This window comes from Pan troglodytes, chromosome 16, assembly GCF_028858775.2.
Source record: "Pan troglodytes isolate AG18354 chromosome 16, NHGRI_mPanTro3-v2.0_pri, whole genome shotgun sequence".
Lineage (NCBI taxonomy): Eukaryota > Metazoa > Chordata > Mammalia > Primates > Hominidae > Pan > Pan troglodytes.
In genome coordinates this window covers 66,808,777-66,833,156 of record NC_072414.2, presented here as the reverse complement: position 1 = coordinate 66,833,156, position 24,380 = coordinate 66,808,777, and the positions used below count along the sequence as shown (strand labels likewise).

The 24,380-nt window shown below is 50.6% G+C and overlaps 1 protein-coding gene across 2 annotated transcripts in view; it reads left to right on the top strand.

Moving 5' to 3' along the window:
• SCAMP2 (secretory carrier membrane protein 2) overlaps positions 1–24,380 on the top strand; it is a 30,193-nt gene that overhangs the window by 3,740 nt on the left and 2,073 nt on the right. The window contains exons 2-7 of one of the 2 annotated variants that reach the window (XM_001135846.8): positions 15,555–15,623; positions 16,085–16,183; positions 18,016–18,133; positions 18,721–18,849; positions 19,524–19,683; positions 21,493–21,594. In XM_001135846.8, coding sequence (XP_001135846.2) covers positions 15,555–15,623; positions 16,085–16,183; positions 18,016–18,133; positions 18,721–18,849; positions 19,524–19,683; positions 21,493–21,594 — 677 coding nt within the window. The remainder of the gene's footprint in view (positions 1–15,554; positions 15,624–16,084; positions 16,184–18,015; positions 18,134–18,720; positions 18,850–19,523; positions 19,684–21,492; positions 21,595–24,380) is intronic. The other variant, XM_016927200.4, reaches the window with a different exon arrangement.

Below are 24,380 nucleotides of genomic sequence, written 5' to 3'. Positions count from 1 at the left end.
TCCTTGACTGCCAGGGCTAGGACGTTGGGAGGTGTAGCCCTTGGGTGCCTGGGTGTGAGCCCAGCTTCATTTACTCAGGGTGTTGGCACCAAGCTCAGGAGAGAGCAGGTGGAGAGGCGATAGACTCAGAAACTGTCACACCTAGTCACACTCCAGAACAGTCGTTTTTATTTCCGTCATGCAGTGACAGAAATGGTGGATTGCAAAAATATACCTAGTGTTCAGAGCCCATAGTTGACTGTTAAGAGCTGAGAACATTCTTAGAACTCTATTCTAACCTCTTCAGTTTAGAGATGAGGAAACCAAGACCTCAGTGAGGATGGTATGTGCCAGAGTCATCAGTTGTTTAGCAGCAGGAAGGTGCTGACCTGGGTCTCATTCCCAGGACAGGGCTGTTTTAAAGGTTTTGAAGCTCAGACATTGGTGTTAAACTGCACTGGGGCTATTTTAGGCTGGCTAAGGAAAGAATGGAATGTAACATCATCACAGTTGTCACCATTCTTGAGAGTACTGGGAGTGGTGAAAGTAACAAATTAGTATTAGCTAAGCTATCTTTTTTCTCCAGTGTGAGGGGATGGAATAATACAGATCTTGTGCTTTTGTTCTTTAATTTTTTTATTTTTTATTATTGTTTTTTTTTTTTCCACTGGAGAACAATTCTTGGGCTTTTTAAGACAGTTCTTTAAAGCAATATATATTCTGAGTAATGCCAGTCCTGAAAGGTGCTCATGGTTCTGTGGTCAAATAGGTTTGGGAATTGCTACCTATTTCGTTTTTGTTTCTTTGTTTATGTTTTTTGAGATGGTGTTTCGCTCTTTTGCCCAGGCTAGAGTGCAATGGTGCGATCTTGGCTCACTGCAATCTCCACCTCCTGGGTTCAAGCAATTCTCCTGCCTCAGCTTCCTGAGTAGGTAGGATTACAGGCACCCACAACCACGCTCAGAATTTCTGTATTTTTACTAGAGACAGGGTTTTACCATGTTGGCCAGGCTGGTCACGAACTCCAGACCTCAGGTGATCCACCCGCCTCAGCCTCCCAAAGTGCTAGGATTACAGGCATGAGCCACTGTGCCCAGCCTGTTTGTTTTTTCAAAGATTCACAAGGCTTGGCCAGGCATGGTGGCTCACACCTATAATCTCAGCAATTTGGGAGGCCAAGGCAGGTGGATCACTTGAGGTCATGAGTTTGAGAATGGCCTAGGCAACATGGCAAAACCCCGTCTCTACAACAAATACAAAAAATTAGCTGGGTGTGGTGGCATGCACCTGTGGGCTCAGCTACTCGGGAGGCTGCGACATGGGGATCACTTGAGCCTGGGAGGTGGAGGTTGCAGTGAGCTGAGGAGTGCCTTTGCACTCCAGCCTGGGTAATAGAGTGAAACTCTATCTCAAAAAACAAACAAACCAAAATAAAGATTCACAAGGCCTGTTAGTTTATTAAAGGCTCTGAGAAATCCTACAAAAAGACATTGGCTCAGCTTTATTTGACCCAGCATTTCTCAAGGTCATTCGACCATGGAATCTGTTTTCTGCTCACTCGTTATATCCTTTGAAACTCCCAGTGCACCATTTAGTTGACTTCCTCATCCAAGGTTCTTTATTAAGTGCCTGCTTCCACCCCGCACTGTGGGCATGTGCTTTTATGACCTCTTCCTTGCGTGTGGTTATGATCGGAATGATTAGAAAACTTCCTGCACAGAAAGAGCTGTGAATGGGAAGTTAAGATATGAGTGTGCCACAGAGGTTTGCCCACCTCCTAGGAGGAAGCAGGAAACTGCAAGCCAAGTGTTGTTGATTTCACAGCCTCCACTGGCACACCCTAATTCCTCTGTTGGTTATGGCAGCTGCTTTGTACCCTCTGAGTATTTCGGTCTCTGCTTCGGAATGATCCAGGGTGTCTGCTCCCAAAAGTTTCTCATTAAGTCTTGTCAGGTGATGAAGGGGTGGAAAGCTAAAGGGAGTCATTGTACTGTCCATTTTTCAGCAGTCCACTAAAAATCAGACCACCCAGGCAAGTGCCTAGGGCTGCTTTCCCACTCAGCACTTCTGCCAGATTATCCCAGGCAGACAGCATTGATCTCAAGGAGAGGAAGTGGAATAGGTGGTGGCATTGAACAGAGAAAACCTTTCAGTGTTTGTAAGTTGCCAAGTCACACAATATCACTTTCACACATTGCCTCCTTGCAGTTAAAAGATAATCTCAGTGTTGTGGCTGCTTCCCAAGGATTTGAAATATTTCTCTCCTGTGGAAGGAGGAAGTGGTGGCAGAAACGTGATTTGGGTGTGAACAAAGTTACTTGAATTTCCCTGTGCAGACAGTGGGACCTTCCCAGAGAGGGTCGGCCCCAGCTTGACCATAACTTTGGGAATTCTTGGAATAACCAGATGGACCTGGTAGAACTTTCCTGTGTAACAGAGCATTGTCTCAAGAAATTTGAAAATGGCAGGGTTCTTACAGCTTCACTGTGACTGCAGACAGCTGCCCAGATAGGAGGATTCCTGCCTTTATGGTTGGCACCTGGAGCCAGGCTGGGTGTTAAAACTTGGGTAGAGAGATAGGTGAACTTTGACTCTTCCGTTAAGTCTTCTTTGGAAACACTTGGGGTAAGATAATCTTATGTTCAGAGAAATGGTAATATTTAACCAGGACAAACAAGGGGTACTTGCTGTTCATTCAGAGAAGAGTGCTGTGCACATTTGCAAACTGTGACCCATCCAGCAAGTGCTGCTTTGAGATGTTCATGTTAGTGCACATCACTGAGGTCATGCTGCTCTGCAGGCCTGTGCAGGAGACCATGGTAAATGAGCACAGTATGTGATCAATGGCTTCTGGCAGGAGAGCTAAGAAATACTCACTGAGGCCGGGGCGCAGTGGCTCACGCCTGTAATCCCAGTACTTTGGGAGGCCGAGGCGGGCGGATCACAAGGTCAGGAGTTCGAGACCAGCCTGGCCAATATGGTGAAACCCCATCTCTATTAAAAATACAAAAATTAGCCAGGCGTGATGGCGGGCGCCTGTAGTTCCAGCTACTCGGGAGGCTGAGGCAGGAGAATCGCTTGAACCCGGGAGGCGGAGGTTGCAGTGAGCCGAGATTGCACCACTGCCCCCCAGCCTGCATGACAGAGCGAGACTCCATCTCAAAAAAAAAAAGAAAGAAAGAAAGAAAATAAATGCTCACTGAGAGTGACAGCACATCACAAGTGGGATCAGGGCAGTGTCCAAAGGAGCTAGGAGGGCTCTCAGGAGGAAGGGCAGAGCCCTGTGGCACAGAGGGCTTGGGCTGAAAGCAGAAAGCCTGGCAGATGGGAACACAGGGTTATTCATTTATTTTTTGAGACAGAGTCTCACTCCCGAGTAGCTGGGATTACAGGCGTGCACTAGCATGCCTGGCTAATTTTTGTATTTTTCGTAGAGGTGGGGTTTCAACCACGTTGGTCAGGCTGGTCTCAAACTCCTGATCTCAGGTGATCCACCCACCTCGGTCTCCCGGAATGCTAGGATTACAGGTGTGAGCCACCACGCCCGGCCAGAAAACAGAGTATTTTTGGGTGAAGGAGTGCCAAGAACCAAAAGTCGCTCCTGCTTGCTGTCATCCCTGTACTCCTGTGTCCACTCTTACCCCTGCACCCCCAGGCATGTCCTCACTCTTAGATCTTAATGGTCTCTCGGGGAGTCATGAGCCTGGGATGCGTCTGCTGCTTGTGACTCACATGCTTGTTTGGCCAGTCTCTTGAAATTCTCTCCATCCTTGGCCTCTTTTATCCTGATAATTCTCACCTTCCTCAGCCTGTTTTCACTTCCTGTCTCATACATTTAGGAGTATTCCAGAGTTCTTTTTTTGTTTTTATTCATGCTATTGGAAGTTCAGAACTTAAACTTTGTCTTTCTTTTCTTTCTTTTCTTTTCCTCCCCTCCCCTCCCTCCCTCCCTCCCTCCCTCCCTTCCTTCCTTCCTTCCTTCCTTCCTTCGAGACAGAGTCTCACTGTGTTGCCTAGGCCGAAGTGCAGTGGCACAATCACGGCTCACTGCAGCCTCAATCTCCTAGGCTCCAGAAATCCTCCCATCTCAGCCTCCCAAGTAGCTGGGACTACAGGCAAACACCATCGTGCCTGGCTTTTTTTTTTTTTTTTTTGGAGAAATGAGGTCTCACTTTGTTGCCCAGGCTAGTCTCGAACTCCTGGATTCAAGCAATCCTGCCTCACCCTCCCAAAGTGCTGGGTTTACCCTGTTCTCACTTTATACCTTCATTTCTATGGCTTCAGAATAGCATCCACATTTCAGCGATCCCAGATCTAGATCTCTAGTTCTCAGCTTCCTCCTGAGCTCAGACCACTATTTCAAACTCACACCTGCACCTTCCCAGTCCTTCCAACCAGAAATATTCCACAGCTATCTCCAACCTGACTCAATATCTTCTCGGATCCTCTCCCTACCCCACCACACTCACCCTTGAAAAACCTGTTCCTCCTCTCCCACAGTCACTTACTTTGGGCACTCCTTTCTTTCTTTTTTCTTTTCTTTTTTTTTTTTTGAGACAAAGTCTTGCTCTGTTGCCCAGGCTGGAGTGCAGTGGTGCTATCTTGGCTCACTGCAACCTCTGCCCCCCGGGTTTAAGCGATTCTCCTGCCTCAGCCTCCCAAGTAGCTGGGACTACAGGCGCATGCCACCACGCCCGGCTAATTTTTGTATTTTCAGTAGAGATGGGGTTTCACTATGTTGGCCAGGCTAGTCTCAAACTCCTGACCTCAGGTGATCCACCTGCCTTGGCCTCCCAAAGTGCTGGGATTACAGGCGTGAGCAAATGTGCCTGGCCTTTTTTTTTTTTTTTTGAGATAGAGTCAGGCTGGAGTGCAGTGGTGTGATCTCAGCTCACTGCAGCCTCCACCTCTCCTGGGTTCAAGCAATTCTTCTGCCTTAGCCTCCTGAGTAGCTGGGATTGCAGGCATGTGCCACCACGCCCGGCTAATTTTTGTATTTTTAGTAGAGATGGGGTTTCACCATGTTGGCCAGATTGGTCTCAAACTTCTGACCTCTAGTGATCCACCTGCCTCACCCTCCCAAAGTGCTGGGATTACAGGCGTGAGCCACTGTGCCTGGCCTCAACTCTATTCTTTCCCTTCCCTTTCCTGCCCTGTAGTCTTTCCATTCCCAGGCCAACCCAGAGAGTTGCTGAGCCCGTGGGATTGATGTGAGGAAGGTCTCTGAAGTCTCTCTTGTTCCTCTTCTCCATCCCCAGCTGCTGTCCCTCAATTTGGTCCTCACTTCACCCATGTTGACAGTTGTGTCCTAGCCAGTCTTCCCGCTATTGTCCTCCCATGCTGTTGCACTCCCTTCACTGCTGTTAGAATGATCATGTCACCCCTGACTGCAAATCTCTAGTTGTTCCCCGTTGCCTGTAGAGCAACATCCAAAGTCCTACAGTCTGGCCCCACCCTCTTCAGACTGGTTCCCTGATACTCCAGACTCTTCTCTCCACACACCCCTCCACAGCCTCCATAACCTTCTCTCTTCTGAACACATGCAAGCTCTTTTTAAAGATTCTCGGCCAGGTGCGGTGGCTCAAGCCTGTAATCCCAGCACTTTGGGAGGCCAAGGCGGACGGATCACAAGGTCAGGAGATCAAGACCATCCTGGCTAACACGGTGAAACCCTGTCCCTACTAAAAATACAAAAAATTAGCTGGGCATGGTGGCATGCACCTGTAATCCTAGCTACTCAGGAGGCTGAGGCAGGAGAATCACTTGAACCTGGGAAGCGGATGTTGCAGTAAACTGAGATCACGCCACTGCACTCCAGCCTGGACGACAGAGTGAGACTCCGTCTCAAAAATATATACATATGGGCCGGGCACGGTGGCTCACGCCTGTAATCCCAGCACTTTGGGAGGCCGAGGCGGGCGGATCACGAGGTCAGGAGATCGAGACCATCCTGGCTAACACGGTGAAACCCCGTCTCTACTAAAAATACAAAAAATTAGCCGGGCGTGGTGGCGGGCGCCTGTAGTCCCAGCTACTCGGGGGGGCTGAGGCAGGAGAATGGCGTGAACCCGGGAGGCGGAGCTTGCAGTGAGCCGAGACTGCGCCACTGCACTCCAGCCTGGGCGACAGAGCAAGACTCCGTCTCAAAAAAAAAAAATATATATATATATATATATATATATATACATATATAAAATAAATAAATAAATAAAGATTCTGTGGCTTTGCAAGTGTGGTTCTTGCCTTCCTCTTTACTGTTTGCTAGGTTTCTTTCATCTCTCAAGATCCAACTCAGATTCCAGCTCAGTAGAGCCTTCCCTGACTCTCCCAGACAGCTTAATTACTCTCTCCTCTATGATCACATTGTGTCTCACCCTGTGTCTGCCCTCACCCTGTTACAGTGCTGATCATGTGCCATCACCTCTTGCCCTGGCTTCTGTGTGATTCTCTGTACTATTTGCTTCTCAAAGGCAGGAATCAAGGCTCTTTCTTGATTTCCCTAGCCCAGTGCTTGGCATGGAATGGTTTGTGTATGGAGAGACTACACAGAGGTGGGAGGAGATAGTAAGTGTCCCATTTTGAGGGTAGATTCCTTTAGAGGATTGGTGCCAGGTCCTGGAAGGCCTTGAATGCCCAGCCAGGTGACTCAGACTTGCTTTTCTGAAGGGTTCCATACATTGCAGCCGGTGGCAGGAAGCGAGGCCTGAGAGTGTACCTTGCTCACTTACTGTTTTTTTTTTTTCGGAGATGGGGTCTGTCTCTGTCACCCAGGCCAGGGTGCAGTAGCACAATCATGGCTCACTGCAGCCTCGACCTCCTGGGCTCAGGCAGTTCTGCCTCAGCCTCCAGTGTAGCTGGGACCACAGGTACCCACCACGAGACCTGGCTGATTTTTTTTTTTTTTTTTTTGAGACGGAGTCTCGCTCTGTTGCCCAGGCTGGAGTGCAATGGAGTGATCTCGACTCACTGCAATCTCCCCGCCTCCCAGGTTCAAGTGATTCTCTTGCCTCAGCTTCCCAAGTAGCTGGGGTTACAGGCGCCTGCCACCACACCCGGCTAATTTTTGTATTTTTAGTAGAAACTGGGTTTCATCATGCTGGCCAGGCTGGTCTCAAACTCCCAACCTCAGGTGATCCGCCCACCTCAGCCTCCCAAAATGCTGGGATTACAGGTATGAGCCACTGCACCCGGCCTAATTTTCGTATTCTCTGTAGAGACGGGGTTTCATCATGATGCCCAGGCTGGTCTTAACTCCCGGGCTCATGCGGTTCTCTCACCTCAGCCTCTTAGAGTGCTGGGATTACAGTCATGAGCCATGTGTCCAGCCTATTTTTTTTTCTTTCTCTTTTTAAAAATGTGTGTGTGTGTGTGTGTGTGTGTGTGTGTGTGTGTGTGTGTGTGTATGGTTTTTTTTTTTTTTTTTTTGAGATGGAGTCTCGCCCTGTCACCCAGGCTGGAGTGCAGTGGCACGATCTCAGCTCACTGCAACCTTTACCTCCCTGGTTCAAACGGTTCTGCTGCCTCAGCCTCCCAAGTAGCTGGGATTATGTATATGTGTTTTTAAAATCAAAATAACATGACCATGTTATAGAAAATTTGGAAAACAGAAAATAAGTCTTCCATATTTCTACCAGTCATTTACAACCATTGTTAATTATTTATTTATTTATTGAGATGGAGTCTCACTCTGTCCCCCAGACTGGAGTGCAGTGGTGTGATCTCGGCTCACTGCAGCCTCTGCCTCCTGGGTTCAAGCAGTTCTCCTGCCTCAGCCTCCCAAGTACCTGGAATTAGAGGCATGCACCACCATGCCCTGCTAATTTTTGCATTTTTAGTAGTGAGGGGTTTCACCATGTTGGCCAGGGTGGTCTTGAACTCCTGATCTCAAGTGATCTGCCCACCTTGGCCTCCCAAAGTGCTAGAATTATAGGTGTGAGCCATCGCACCTGGCCTGTATTTTTTTTTTTTTTTTTTTTTTTTGAGACAGAGTCTCACTCTGTCACCCAGGCTGGAGTGCAGTGATGTGATCTCGACTCACTGCAACCTCTACCTCCCAGGTTCAAGCGATTCTCCTGCCTCAGCCTCCAAAGTAGCTGGGAATACAGGTGCATGCCACCATGCCTGGCTAACTTTTGTATTTTTTTTTTTTTTTTTTTTTTTGGTAGAGACGGGTTCTCACCTTGTTGGCCAGGCTGGTCTCAAACTCCTGACCTCAAGTGATCCGCCTGCCTCGGCCTCCCAAAGTGTTGGGATTATAGGCATGAGCTACCGGGCCTGGCCATAATTTAGTATTGATGTAACAAAGCCTTTTCTTTTCTTTCTTTCTTTTTTTTTTTTTTTTTTTTTTGAGACAGAGTCTTGCTCTGTTGCCCAGGCTGGAGTGCAGTGGCGTGACCTCGGCTCGCTGCAAGCTCCACCTCCTGGGTTCACACCATTCTCCCGCCTCAGCCTCCAGAGTAGCTGGGACTACAGGCGCCCGCCACCACGCCCGGCTAATTTGGTTTTGTATTTTTAGTAGAGACAGGGTTTCACCGCGTTAGCCAGGATGGTCTCGATCTCCTGACCTCGTGATCCACCCACCTTGGCCTCCCAAAGTGCTGCGATTATAGGCGTGAGCCACCATGCCCGACCAGAAAGCCTGTTCTGTATTGCTGCATCATCTTCATAGCTGTGATGCTTAGTGGCGTTGTGGGCCTTCAAGGGGATGCGTACCAAAACATACCTGTGGTCTCTGTCATTGGATGTTTGTTTCGTGCTTTTTTCTCCTATTGTAAGTCCTGGTCCTATGAATATCATTGCAGGTACAGATTTTTACATGTTTTTGTGATATTTTCTTAGGACAGATTCTCAGGTATCAGGTCAGAGAGCACCAAGGTCAATTGTGGCTCTTTGTGCACTGGGACCCAGCTAGCCACTCTGGGGATGATTGCTTTTTCGTGCTCTGTGACACTCAGCCTCATCTCCAAAGCCAATAGGACTTCACAGAGGTTCCAGAGTGTTGCTGACTCTCTGCCTCTCAGCATGACCCTGAATTTTTAATTTTTTAAAATTTATTTATTTACTTTTCCCTGAGTTGAGTCTCGCTCTGTTGCCCAGGCTGGAGTGCAGTGGCACGATCTTGGCTCACTGCAACCTCTGCCTCCCGGGTTCAAGTGATTCTCCTGCTGCAGCCTCCTGAGTAGCTGGGATTACAGGCACCCGCCACCATGCCTGGCTAATTTTTGTACTTTTAGTAGAGATGGGGTTTCACCTTGTTAGCCAGACTGGTCTTACACTCCTGACCTCAGGTGATCTACCCGCCTCAGCCTCCCAAAGTGCTGGGATTACAGGCATGAGCCACCGTGCCTGGCCAGAATTTATTTATTATTATTATTATTGTTTATTTTTTTGAGACAGAGTCTTGCTCTGCTGCCCAGGCTGCAGTGCAGTGCTGCGCTGTGATCTCAGCTTACTGCAGCCTCCTCCTGGGTTCAAGTGATTCTCCTGCCTCAGCTTCCCAAGTAGCTGGGACTACAGGCATGCACCACCACACCTGGCTTTTTTTTTTTTTTTTTTTTTTGAGACGGAGTCTTCCTCTGTCTCCCAGGCTGGAGGGCAATGGCACAATCTTGGCTCACAGCAACCTCCGCCTCCCAGGTTCAAGCGATTCTCCTGCCTCAGCCTTCCAAGTAGCTGGGATTACAGGCGCCTGCCACCATGCCCAGCTAATTTTGTATTTTTAGTAGATACAGGGTTTTGCCATCTTGGCCAGGCTGGTCTCAAACTCCTGACCTCAGGTGATCCACCTGCCTCAGCTTCCCAAAGTGCTGGGATTACAGGCGTGAGCCATCACGCCTGGCCAATTTTTGTATTTTTAATAGAGATGGGGTTTCACCATGTTGGCCATGTTGGCTGGTCTAGAACTCCTGGTCTCAGGTGATCCTCCTGCCTTGGCCTCCCAAAGTGCTGGGATTACAGGTGTGAGCCACCAGACCCAGCCAATTTTTGTATTTTTAATAGACATGGGGTTTTACCATGTTGGCCATATTGGCTGGTCTGAAACTCCTGTTCTCAGGTGATCCGCCTGCCTTGGCCTCCCAAAGTGCGGGGATTACAGGCCTGAGCCACCGCGCCAGGCCTAAACTTATTTTTTATTTTTACTATGAAAAAAAAGAGACAGGGTCTCGCTATGTTGCCAAGGCTGATCTCAAACTGGATTTAAGCAACCCTCTCACCTCAGCCTCCCAAAGTGCTGGATTATAAGCTTGAGCCACCGTGCCCGGCTGGCCCTGAATTTTTTTTAGTCCGTGAGATAAGATATTTATTTAATGTGTTTATTTGGAGCCTGAAATAAACCTCACACTGGGAGCCTGGGTGGAATACAGGAAGGGAAGGCAAGGAAAAGTCACAGAGAGCTCAGACAGCCAGCACCTGTGAAACGCATGGAATGAGGTTTCCAAACCAGTGACAAGTGTGGTTTTTAATTAGCCAGGCGTGGTGGTATGTGCCTGTAATCCTAGCTACTCGGGAGGCTGAGGCACGAGAATCGCTTCAACCTGGGAGGTGGAGATTGTAGTGAGCAGAGATTGCGCCACTGCACTCCAGCCTGGGCAACAGAGTGAGACTCCATCTCAAAAAAAAAAAAGGGTGGTTTTCATGGCCCTTCCTGGGAGAGCTGCAGCCTAACTCTGCCTGCCTCTCTTCCCTCACTGCCTTTACCCCCCCAGCTATGTGGAAGTGCCCCCCTGCCTTGCAGTGGTGGGGGGCCTTACTGATCTGGGCCTTTGCTGTCTGTCTTCCTTCTACAACCTGGCCTTTCTTGAAGCCCACTGAGGTGTCTCCCCTTCTTCCTGTTTTTTGCTCTGCACCTTGCCGTGGTCCCCAGCACCCCTTCAGGGGGTGCCCACTTGTCTCAGATACCAGATTGTGGACTCCAGAAGGGTGAGAGCTGTGTCTTATGCATTGTGGTATGTTCCTCACACTGTAGCTAGTTGCTGAATGAAAAGAACTGAGGTTAAGAGCCTTTTATTTGTTACAAATTCAGTAAAGGGCAGTAGCCACTCTGAGTGGCACTGCAGGGGAGTTTTAGGTTATTCCTCCTTGTAGGTGAAACTTAGCCCTCACCATCCTACTTGACCCATTTAAAAGCCAGTTAGGACCGGGCATGGTGGCTCACGCCTGAATCCCACCACTTTGGGAGGCTGAGGTGGGCGGATCACAAGGTCAGGAAATCAAGACCATCCTGGCTAACACAGTGAAACCCCATCTCTACTAAAAATACAAAAAAATTAGCCGGGCGTGGTGGCAGGTGCCTGTAGTCCCAGCTACTGGGGAGGCTGAGGCAGGAGAATGGTGTGAACCCGGGAGGCGGAGCTTGTGGTGAGCTGAGATCGAGCTTGTGGTGAGGTGAGCTCCAGCCTGGGTAACAGAGCAAGACTCCGTCTCAAAAAAAAAAAAAAAAAAAAGAACCAGCTCTTTGAAGGAAAGAAGGAAGCAAGGAAACAAGCAGAAGCCCTTGTCAGTGTCCTCCTGGAGTGGGGCTCATTCATCCCGCCACATATTCACTGAGCGCCTTCAATTTGTCAGGCTCCGTACCAGGCTTCGAGATGCTTTGCCCCACTCAGCTTTACCATCTTGTGTCCCTGGAGACAGATTTGGATTCAAAATCTGGCTGAGACACTACCCCTGAGATCTTAAGACAAGCTACTTCCCCTCTCTGAGCTTGAGCTTTTCCAGCTGCAAAATATAAATATTCCTTCCTCATAAGGCTGTTGTGAGGGTTAAATGAGGAGCTGTATTGTAGCTTTTCTCAGCCAGGGTCCCAAGCTGAGCCGCAGAACAGAGAAGCTGATTGGAGTGACTCAGCTCTCCCAAGTATGGAGTATAACTAGTACCACCCTAGGTACCAGGAGAGCAGTAAAGTCATTATAAATAGTGGATTAGGGGGTCATAAGTCTCTTGAAGAACCAGGTCAAGGAAGGCCAGTAAAACCCTCTTTTCTGACAACTCGACACAGTGGCTAGTTCTGGGGTGACTAGAATTTCACAGTAGCATCATTGTGTGGTGAGTTTGGCACACCGTAGACACTAAGTAAATGTCAGCTTCCTTCCCCAGTCCCTCCTCCTCCCTCCCTTTCTTGCCAGGGCTCAGCTTGTCTTGAAGCCACGCAGATCTTTCAGAAAGAGCCTAGGTTTTCTTAGATGGGAAAATATCCACTTGTCTCAGCGTTTTAGGTTGCTCTTCCTAGGCAACGTGCTTCCAGGCCCTTGGGCTACTGTTGTGATGCAGGTGCCTCCTGTTTGCTATGCCCTGGCACTTGGGCAGTGCTTCCTAAAAAGAGGGAGGCCCTACAGCGTGCTGCGTGTCTTCTCAAACCGCTGAGCTGCTGTGCTGCCACGGGCCCTTCACCAAGCACCAAGGAACTAGAATATGAACTAGACACAGATGCACATGGCTGCAGGGAGTTTCTAACTTAATCATGGAGATCAGATTTGTTTATGAGGAGTCCAAGGCCATGTCTTTAAGATTTTAGGAAAAAGGGAGGGATCAGAGTGGACAGGGCAGTCACCCTATTATCCCCATCACAGTCCCCTTCTGTCTGCCATTCATAAAGGAAATGGCATCTCTTTGTGGGCCTGGAGATCACCTATTAAACATGTGCACCTTGGCCAGATGTCTGTTTGCCATTACCTGAAACTGCTACCAGAGTGGCCCCTCTTCCTCTGTCCTCTGGTGACTCAGACTCGAGGAGCCACTTCTGTGGATGGTAGATCCGATTTCAGTGACTTCAGCGGTGGCTAGGTGTCTGCTGAGTCTGAGAGGGGAACAGATACCAAGTCCCAAATCTTCCTTGCAGGAAGCCAGATGATTCTGGTAGTAAACCACTGGTCATTCAGGCATGAAATAACCTCAAGGCCAATTCTTCAGCAACACAGAGCCTCCTGAACTTCACCTTGTCACTTTGTCCAAGTTGCAGGAGCCATCAGGGCAGAGGTGGTGTTCAGCAGGAAGGACATAGCCACAGTCTGTCGCAGAGGAGGTTGGAAGGGGTGGAGGCTGTAGTATGAGGCCCGTCCAGACACAGTGAGTTCTGGCTGTATGCCTGGAGGCAGTCAGACAGTCATACCCTCTATGAACTGGTGGCTCAGGTGGGAAGATAAGAGATAAGAGGAAGTATCTGTGATAAAACCAGAGAACATATTCAATGCTGACCTTCAGCTCTATAAATATTCAGAGTAAGGAGAGAGCTCCCATTTTGGGTCCTAGGATCATGGTGAATATCAGTTTCTACATCTGTAAACTGAGGGGGTCACTCTGTGGCTATGTCTAATATTAGCATTGTATTTAACAATTGGATCTGGACAGGGCAAGGTGGCTCACATTTGTAATCCTAGTGCTTTGGGAGCCCAGGGTGGGAGGATCACTTGAGCCTAGGACTTCAAAACCAGCCTGGGCAACAAAGCAAGACCCCATCTCTACAAAAAAACTTTAAAAATCAGCCAGGCCTGCTGGCTCATGTGTGTAGTCCTGGTTACTCCGGAGGCTGAGGTGGGAGGAATGCTTGAGCCCAGGAGTTTGAGGCTACCATGAGCTATGATTGCACCACTGTACTCCAGCCTGGGCAACAGAGTGAGACCCTGTCTCTAAAAAAGAAAAAGGAAAAAAAAAAAAAAAAAAGAACTGGAGGCCAGGTGCAGTGGCTCACGTCTGTAATCCCAGTACTTTGGGAAGCTGAGGTGAGTGGATCACCTGAGGTCAGGAGTTCAAGACCAGCTTGCCCAACATGGTGAAACCCCATCTCTACTAAAAATATAAAAATTAGCTAGGCGTGGTGGCAGGTGCCTGTAATCCTAGCTACTCAGGAGGCTGAGGCACGAGAATAGCTTGAGCCCAGAAGGCGGAGGCTGCAGTGAGCCGAGATCATGCCACTGCACTTCAGCCTGGGTGACAGAGCGTGACTCTGTCTTAAAAAAAAAAAAAAAAAAAAAAGAACTGGCTCTGCAGAGGCTTCCGGTGGAGATGAGGCTGGGCCTGAAGTATGGGAGCATCTGGTTTAATAATTAGGGGTGTGGGGTGAGGTGTGGAACCCAAGCGGTGTCTCCACAGGCAGGAACAGCCCTGAATTTGGCCACCCTCAGGGCTGTTCCTCATGGAGCCCAGGCATGGCTGTGAAGCTGGACCTGAGCCCTGCATCTGTTACTAGGAAGGGGAGGGTGTGGAGGAGCTCTCCTTGGGGCAGGGCAGGGTGAAGACAACTGCCCCAGGCCAGCAGGGGCGCAGTAAAGAGGATGGCAGAGCCCCATGCAGAGATCAGATGGGAAAGGGAGACAAGGTTGTGTTCTGAGGACATTCTTGGATTTTATGAAAAGACTTTAAAAAACCCCTGAAACCCAAAAACATTTTCTTGAATTTTCACCTCAGCTCATCATATCTCTGCTCTTAGCAAGTGTGCCCGATTTAATAAAATCAGTACTGGCAGCCAGCAGCATGTTTTTGTTCTAGAAACTTAGACTATCTTTTTTTTTTTTTTTTGAGATGGAGTTTTGCTCTTGTTGCCCAGGCTGGAGAGCAATGGCACGATCTGGGCTCACTGCAACCTCTGCCTCCCGGGTTCAGGTGATTCTCCTGCCTCAGCCTCCGGAGTAGCTGGGATTACAGGCATGCGCCACCACGCCTGGCTAATTTTATATTTTTAGTAGAGACGGGGTTTCTCCATGTTGGTCAGGCTGGTCTTGAGCTCCCGACCTCAGGTGATCCACCCGCCTCAGCCTCCCAAAGTGCTGGGATTACAGGCATGAGCTACTGCGCCCGGCTACCTTAGACTGTCTTTTACAAAATAAGAGGAATGGCCAGGCATGGTGGCTCACGCCTGTAATCTCAGCACTTTGGGAGGCCGAGACAGGCGGATCACGAGGTCAAGAGATTGAGACCATCCTGGCCAACATGGTGAAACCCTGTCTCTACTAAAAATACAAAAATTAGCCGGGTATGGTGGCGGGCGCCTATAGTCCCAGCTACTCAGGAGGCTGAGGCAGGAGAATCGCTTCAACCCAGGAGGCGGAGGTTGCAGTGAGCCGAGATTGCGCCACTGCACTCCAGCCTGGGTGACAGAACAAGACTCTGTCTCGAAAAAATAAAAAAATATAAAATAAGAGGAATAAATGAATAATAAGTAAAACAGTACAGAAAGGTTATAAAGTCAATAGTAAGTCTCTACCCTCACCACCCCATTCACTTGCCCCTCAGCACCCCACCCCGCAAAAAAAAAAAAAAAAATACCCACTCCCTAGAGGTAAATACTATGAACCATTTTGAATCTGTATAGGGCACCAACAGGAGCCTGTGTGGTGTGTACTCTCAAGCTTCTGGGTAAAGCTTGCTCTGGGTCTCTTCTGGGCTGAACCTTTTCCAGGAAGGGAGAAGGGACCGCAGCTGTGGTGTGGCAGAGGCAGGCACAGGACCCTTCCAGAGAGGCTTCTCAGGGTCCCGGGAGGGTGATCAGCTGCCCTGGTTCAGTCAGGCGTCACCGGCTCGCCCGCCGGCCCCTGGCCCCGGTTTTCTCCACTGTGTCTAAGGGCTTTTTTTCACCTTCTTAGGATCCCTCTGTGACCCAGCTGACCAACGTCCCGCAGGGCGGCCTGGCGGAATTCAACCCCTTCTCAGAGGTTGGTGAGCAGGCCCTCTTTCCAAGTCCCATGGCCCTCTGGGGTGGTGCTGGGGTGTCCGGGGCAGGGATCCTTGGCAAGGACAGAAGCAGCTCTGAGAAGCGGCAGTCCTCAAAGGGACAGTCCTAACATGAACCCGGGAGGCAGGGTAAGGATGGCAAAGCCACCAAACGCTCTGTAAAATTCTCCCCTTGGGATCTGTGACTGGGGCCCCTCCCCAAGGAGGTCAGGGCAGTGCCCATGAGTGCTGGACCCAGCGAGCCCAGGGGTGCCGGGTTAGGGATCAGATGGCCTGAACCTGAGGCTTGTTGGCTGGGAAGCCACAGGGGAAGGCCCAGTGCAGGCCCCGAGGGAGTCCCCTCACAGGCAGGGGCACATCACTCATCCTGCTCTGGGTTTGCCCCCTCGTCACCAGCTAATGGAGTCCCACTCAATTCTGTCTTTTGATTTGTTCCATGTAGACAAATGCAGCGACAACAGTTCCTGTCACCCAACTCCCTGGGTCCTCACAGCCAGCGGTTCTCCAGCCATCAGTGGAACCAACCCAGCCGACCCCCCAGGTAGTGCTGACAAAGAACTCTGGCCTTTTCTCTCCAGTGAGGGAATCATCCAGACCAGTAGCTGAGCCCTGAGGCTGGGGGCAAGCAGAGAGCTTTCAGCCTTGGCCCCCTAAGGGCCCTCTTGCTAATTTGTTCGGAGCTGGTCACCTACAAGTAGAGGGGCTGCTCTGCCTATTAATATCCTTACTCCCTCCATCCCACCCACCACCACCACTGAGAAATAAGCTCTACTCACCAGGCCGGGCTCCTCGGTGCCTCCAGAGAGGGCATTTGTCCCTGTTGTACCCCTCCAGATCCTCCTCGGGCCTTTGGCTTGTTCTCTCTTCCTTGGGGCCCAGAATCTCTCTCTTTTTTTTAACTTCATTAATTCTCACCTTCCTTCCTGTCTTCCTTTGTCCCTTCACCAAATACTGTGAATCTTGCCTGCTTTGTGCCTGGTGCTCCACTGCGCCGCCTCACTGCCCTCCCGCCGCGCCCCTCGCTGCCCCTATGAGCGTGACCCATGGTGGAGTTGTGTGTTGCAGCTCCTGCTTAGACAGGCCAGCAAGTTCCCGCCTGCCCAATTCCTGGCAGTGAGCGAGCTCTCAGAGAGGCAGATGCTCCTAGGAGGAGAAAGTATTCTCAGAGACAGCTACATGCGAAAGCTTCCGAAGGTAGGCCTAATGTAGATGAGCAGGAGGAAGGGCAGGGCACCCGGAGCCTGCCCCACACCCCTCCCAGGCCCCAGAGCCCTGTGGAGGTGAGGCAGGCCTTACATGCGGAGTTGCCTTTCTGTGCAGCTGGGTGGTGGGCTGTAGGGAGCTGGGTCCTTCTCAACTGGCGTCACAGACTTGGAGGAGGTCAAGACCCCCAGCGTGGCACAGCGGGGTCAGTTCTGCTCCTGCTTCCGCCCCCAGTGCCTGAAACTTGGCTCTCCAAGTCAGCCTTAGGTCTTTGAAGAGCTTTTGGAGAGGTTGGTGTGTGTATACGTGTGTGTGTACACATGTGCCTGGTTTGTCATCCTGTGAAATGACCAGTTTGAGATCTCTCCCTAAAAAGGACTGTAGTCTCATCCTTCAGGAGGAACCTGGCCCAAATGGCAGCAGCTGCCAGCAGGTACAGGGCCCCGGGGCCAGGTCTGTTCAGCCTCACATACAGTCAGTCCCTTACTGTTACTCAGAGGCTCTACCCCGCCTGGAGAGGAGATAAGTGTGGACTCTGCATGCCACTAAAGCCAGGCAGGGCAGGGCCACACCTAAGGGGCTGTCCTGGGGTGTAGCCAGTTGCAGTTTAGGGGGACCTCAGGAGGCAGCTCTTGGGGGCAGGCCATGGGGCAGGGTGCTTGTACAGATCCTGAGGCTCAGGCACACGCCATCTGCCTTCACGTGTCTCCCCTTTCCACTCACTGTTAGCAGGCTTGCACTGTTTTCCTTCTTACACATCCACCAGGCTCTTCAAATGAGGCTTGGGTCTGTGGGTTTCTTGTTATAGTTTAGTTTCTTGTGAGGTCTTTTTCCCAAAGGTCACAATCACTGAGCTCTGCCTTGACCCAGTATGGGGAAGAGGTGGAGAAGCCACTGGGGGTAGTTTTCCCAACTCAAGCTTAGGGATGAGGGGAGAGGACAGCTTAGTCATGGCCAAGGGGTCAGGAAGGTGTGGGGGCAGTGGAAGACAGGTTGGACTCTCTAAGGTGGTCTCTGGTACCTAAGACACTCTGTGGGGCGGGGACTGCTTCTGGGACTCCTTGCTGGCTGTCCCTGCCTGGGGCAAGGCCTCTCTGCCTGCCTACCCAGGCTGACACTGTTTCTGTTTGTTGTGTCTGGCTGTCCCTGTACCTCCCCTGTTCTCTCCAGGCCGTGGTGTCTGCAGCCCAGGCAGGCCTGCTCCGGCAGCAGGAAGAACTGGACAGGAAAGCTGCCGAGCTGGAACGCAAGGAGCGGGAGCTGCAGAACACTGTAGCCAACTTGCATGGTAAGGGAGGCTGCTGGGGCCTGGGGCTGCCCTGCCTGGCATAGAAGAGTGTCCTGAAACCTGTGCGGAGGGCCTCCCAGCATTCACCCTGAGCTGCCTTAGAGTTTTGTGGGGCTCTTCTCATCACAGGACGCTGGTCCTGGGAAGAGCAGTAAGTTGCAAGTCAGGAGACCTGCAGTGTAGTTGTAATGGCTGTAGATTACTTCTGCATTCCTTCCTAGCTCTAAAATTCCTTGATTCTTTGATAGCATAGGGGCATTGGTCCCACAATTCCTTGCTAATGATGATGAACTGAGTTCTCACACTTACGGGCTGCTTGTTAATAAAAATAATCACTTAGGCCATTTAGCTGTCTGTATTTCCCAGTGCATTTGGGGTCTGTTATCTCCATGTGAGCTTGTTGGTATCTCTTTGGGTTCCATTATCCTGTTCTGTCCCACTCCATGCTCCATGCAGACTCCAAGCCCTGCTTGCTGGAGCCCCTCTGGGAACCCTGGTTTGGCCCATACACTATGCTGGCGTGCACGCACCTCGATGCCCCTTCTGAGGCTGGGCCCTTACCTTGTCACTCTTTTTCCCCTACCCAGTGAGACAGAACAACTGGCCCCCCCTGCCCTCGTGGTGCCCTGTGAAGCCCTGCTTCTATCAGGATTTCTCCACAGAGATCCCTGCCGACTACCAGCGGATATGCAAGATGCTCTACTATCTGTGGATGTGTGAGTCCCACTCCTGCCTTCCAAGCGCAAGGGCGAATTGGGTGTGACTTGAGAGCCCCATCTTGGCCCTGGCTGCTCCTCCCTGGTATACAGGCTTTCAGCAGACTCCAGCCTTCCTCAGTGCCTGGGCTGGGTTGGGGAGATGCCTCTGCCCACAGGCTGCCCCCTGTCTGGAAACCTCCTTGAAAGGGGCAGACCACCGATCAGGGAGGGTGGGACTAACTAGAGGCTTCCAAGTTCCTTCAGAGCTCACTGCACTAAAAGGCCCTCCTTAGGTGAAGGCCTTCCCTGCCCACAGGCCTGTGAACTCTGAGGGGTGAGGAAGGAGACTCCCCCTGCAGCTCCATCAGGGGCCATCCAGGGCCAGGGAAAAGCATTGCTAAGAGAAAGACTTCCTTCCCCAAGGACCAGCCCTGGGTCTGCATCCTCCCTCCACACCCCTCAGATACCCAGGCTGTCCCATCACCTCTCAGGAACGTAGTTTGATCCCTGGTTTTGAGGTCCCAGAAAACCAGGATATGGGAATTATCCCTGCCTAGGTACAGAGCGGGCTCCTCTGTTTCAGCAGCTGCCTTCGCAGCATGAACCTCACCTCTCCTAGGGAGTGGCTGCCACATTGGAGCCCCTCAGCCACTGTGGCACAAGTCATAACTCTGTCCTGTCCCCTTCCCCAGTGCATTCAGTGACTCTGTTTCTGAACCTGCTTGCCTGCCTGGCCTGGTTCTCGGGCAACAGCTCCAAGGGAGTGGACTTTGGCCTCTCCATCCTGTGGTTTCTGATCTTCACTCCCTGTGCCTTCCTTTGTTGGTACCGACCCATCTATAAGGCCTTTAGGTGAGTGAGGCCGGGGCAAGGGGTGAGACTTTATGGCTGGCATCCCAGGTAGCAGGCTAAGGGCTATAGGCCCTGGGACCCCATCTGAGTCTTAGAGCAGAATAGAATGTAGGGAAATCCACTTTCCCTACATTGTGTTCCTCTGTTCCCACCCAGAGCAGAGATTGGGGGCCCCGTTCCTCAGTTTCTGTACCTGAGGTCTGCTCTGGGCCGTCCTTGGACCAGGCACAGGAGACCTAGAGAAGGGACCTGCCATCCCACTGCTCCCAGTCTGGCTGATGCCGTTACTGGGAAGAGGGAGGGGATGCTCTTTGGGAACTCCCTTCTGAGGCTCTAAGGTGTGCTTCTCTGGTAGTATCAGATGAGTGCTCTCCAGGGCTCTTTCTCCATGACTATTGATGCTTCCCAATAAAGAGTGCCAACACCTAAGCTAGATACTGGGAACATAGCTGGATACACCTTACAGACCCCCAGGGGTTCTGGAATTGTACCTCAGGGTTTATGCTTTCAGGGCTGGGAGCCCAGCAGGCCCTGGGAAGAGGGGTTAGGGTAGTGGCTGAACCATCCCTGTACCACTGGAGGCCCTGAACCCTCACTGTGATCTAGCCCTCAAGGACACAGAGATGGAAGTCCTCAGCTCGTGAGAGAGTTTTGTCTGGTGTCCCCTGTTTCCCAAATATTTTTTTCTTCCAGTCAGATGTACAGGTTTTGTTTTTTTCTCATTGTTCTTTGTTACCACGTATCCTCAAGTTCTATTGTTTTTGTTTTGAGAGGGAGTCTCGCTCTGTCACCCAGGCTGGAGTGCAATGATGTGATCTCAGCTCACTGCAACCTCCTCCTCCTGGGTTCAAGTGATTCTCCTGCCTCAGCCTCCGGAGTAGCTGGGCTTACAGGCACACACAATCACACCTGGCTAATTTTTGTATTTTTAGTAGCGATGGGGTTTCCCCATGTTGGCCAGGCTGGTCTTGAACTTGTGACCTCAAGTGATCCACCTGTCTCGGCCTCCCAAAGTGCTGGGATTACGGGTGTGAACCACCGTGCCCGGCCTGTTTTGTTTTTTTGAGACAGAATCTCACTCTGTCACCCAGGCTGGAGTGCAATGGCGCAGTCTCGGCTCACTGCAACCTCCGCCTCCCAGGTTCAAGTGAGTCTCCTGTCTCAGCCTCCCAAGTAGCTGGGATTACAGGCGCACACCACCACGCCCAGCTAATTTTTGTGTTTTTAGTAGAGACAGGGTTTTGCCATGTTGGCTAGGCTGGTCTCAAATTCTTGGCCTCATACAGTTTTATTATTAAGAGATTTACTTAGTTTTACTTATTATTAGAGATTTTACTTATTATATAGAGATGTACTTATTATTAAGAGATTGGCTTAGTTTTTCTTGCCTGTTATGAAACGCAAGTACTCCAGGAGATGGAGTGTTAGGTTCTTTATTTTTTATTTACTTATTTTTCTGAGACAGAGTCTTACTCTGTCACCCAGGCTGGAGTGCAGTGGCGTGATCTTGGCTCACTGCAGGAGTGTTAGGCTCTTTATATTGTCCTTTGGGGAGCAACTTTATCAGCTCTTTGAGGAAGGGGTCAAGCACTGACCCCTTAAATTGGAAGGCAGTGAAAGGCAAGCTCTTCTTGATTATGGTGGGGGGTGTGTGCGTGTCCTTACGGGTGGTATGGCTGGGCCCCTGGAGCTCTGTCTCTTGCCCATGCTGCCTCCTGGCTCCTAGTGAGGAGGGATGTCACACCAAGTAAGGATGCTGAGGAACACAGCCCAAGCCCTCTTGTGACTTATTTCCCTCTCTCTCCACAGGTCCGACAACTCTTTCAGCTTCTTTGTGTTCTTCTTTGTATTTTTTTGTCAAATAGGGATCTACATCATCCAGTTGGTTGGCATCCCTGGCCTGGGGGACAGGTGAGACCTGGGCATCACAGAGGGAATTAGGCTTTGGATATGGGACTCAGCCTCTCTTGCCCTGTTTTCTAGCTCCCACAGAGCCCCGCCAGTGCCCTGCTTTTCCCATGGCGGGGAGTGAGTGAGTGGGCCAGCTCGGATCTGCTTTGGGCCTTCTCTCCAGTTCTTCATCAGTAGCCACTCACTTTTTTTTTCTCCTTGATACTAAAGGCATCAAAAGACACTATTGGTCAGGTGCAGTGGCTCATGCCTGGAATCCCAGTACTTTGGGAGGCCGAGGCAGGCAGATTGCTCAAGCCCAGGAGTTCGAGACAGCCTAGGAAACACAGGAAGACCTTGTCTCTACCAAAAATTAAAAAAATTAGCCTGTTGCAGTGGCATGCACCTATAGTCCCAGGTACTTGGGAGGCTGAAGCAGGAGGATCACTTGAGCCCAGGAGGTTGAGGCTGCAGTGAGCCATGATTGCACCACTGGACGCCAGCCTGGGTGACAGAGTGAGATCCTGTATCAGAAAAAAAAAAAGACACTATCTTTCCTTGCTCTCCACTTTCCAGGGTGTTGTGGGTGAACTTGGCTTGACTCTTTAGGCTACCATGACAGTGTCCTGCACTGGATTGCAGCCTCTTTCTTTTCTCCTGCCACACCCTCCTGAAAGCTGATGGATGCCCAGGCCTTTGCAGACTCTGAGCTGCAACTTTTTCCAGATGCCTTGTAACTTAAGGAGACGGTTCCCTCACCTCCCCTGGACAGGCTTCTTCTGGCTGCCCTCTTTGAGCATACGGCTGGTTTGAGTTTCCAGGGTACCTCAGTCCTCAGCTCAAAATTAATCTCAAAAGAAAAGCTGATGGCTGATGTTTTCCTTTCTGCCCCAGTGCACAGGGAGCATTGCAGAAAGGTCAGACTGGCACTTGGCTGACAGCCTGAGCCTGGAAGGGCGGTGCTATTTTGGTCCCCTCCCTCTGGCAGAGCTGGCAAGTCCAGAGCAGTGGGGAGAGAAAGGTTGCCTCCCCTTGCCCTCCAAATAAGTGCACGCTGCCCTCCCACCACCCCTCATGCTTCTTGCCCTGCTGTTGTTAATCTGGTCCCTTTTGACCAGTGACCCAATTTCATTACTTGTTACCTAAGTAAGACCCTGGTAGAAAAGCTGTGATTCATGACTGCCGTTTGCACCTGTACTGGGAATCAGAAGGCTTGAGTTGGCTGGGTGCGGTGGCTCACGCCTATAATCCCAGCACTTTGGGAGGCCAAGGCGGGTGGATCACCTGAGGTCAGAAAGGAGTTTGAGACCAGCCTGGCCAACATGGCAAAACCTTGTTTCTAGAAAGAGTACAAAAATTGGCCAGGCGCATTGGTAGGTGCCTATAATCCCAGCTACTTGGGAGGCTGAGGCAGAAGAATCACTTGAACCCGGGAGGCGGAGGTTGCAGTGAGCCGGGATCACGCCACTGTTCTCCAGCCTGGGCTACAGAGCAAGACTCAATCTCAAAAAAAAAAAAAAAAAAGAAAAGAAAAAAAAATTAACTGACAATAGGTGTATGGGTTTATTTCTGGAATCTCAGTTCTATTCTATTGATCTATATGTCTATGTTTATGCCAGTCCTACACTATTTTAGTGACTGTAGCTTTGTAGTAAGTTTTGATGTCAAGAAATATGAGGATATCCCTTTTACAGATGAGGACATGGGGCTCAGACAGGTGACAGCAAGTTGGCCAGTGATCCTCCTTCACAGAAGGTGGGTCCTCAGGAGTGAGCAGCCACGCTTTCCATACTCCCCACCCCCAAAGCAGCAGAAAAAGGCCCGGCCCAGTGCTACCTTTTTAATTAATTATTTTTTGAGATGGACTCTCTGTTGCCCAGACTGGAGTGCAGTGCCGCGATCTCTGCTCACTGCAAGCTCCGCCTCCCAGGTTCACGCCATTCTCCTGCCTCAGCCTCTCGAGTAACTGGGACTATGTAGGCGCCTGCCACCACGCCTGGCTCATTTTTTGTATTTTTAGTAGAGATGGGGTTTCACTGTGTTAGCCAGGATGGTTTCGATCTGCTGACCTCGTGATCCGCCCATCTTGGCCTCCCAAAGTGTTGGGATTACGGGTGTGAGCCACTGTGCCCAGCCCTTTTTCTTTTTTCTTTTCTTTTTTTTTTTTTTTTGAGACAGGGTCTCACTCTGTTGCTCAGGCTAGAGTGCCGTGGCGTGATCACAGCTCACTGCAGCCTTGAACCTCACGGGCTCAAGTGATCCTCCTACCTCAGCATCCCAAGTAGCTGGGAGCACAGGCATGTATGACCACAGCCAGCTAATTTTTTTTTTTTTTTGAGTTGGAGTCTCGCCCTGTCACCCAGGCTGGAGTACAATGGCATGATCTCGGCTCACTGCAGCCTGCACCTTCCAGGTTCAAGTGATTCTCCTGCCTCAGTCTCCCGAGTAGCTGGGATTGCAGGCGTGTGCAACCACGCGCAGCTAATTTTTGTATTTTTAGTAGAGACAAGGTTTCTCCATGTTGGCCAGGCTGGTCTCAAACTCCTGACCTCAAGTGATCCGCCTTCCTTGGCCTCCCAAAGTGCTGGGATTACGGGCACGAACCTGGCCTTTTTTTATTTTTTATGGAGACAGGGCCTCCCTCTGTTGCCCAGGTTGGTCTTGAACTCTTGGGCTCAAGCGATCCTCCTGCCTCAGCCTCCCAAAGTGCTGGGATTACAGGTGAGAGCCATAGCACCCAGCCCAGTGCTACTTCTGACTCTGTGAAGGCAGCAACCACATCCTCCCTTTCAGACCTCACATAACCA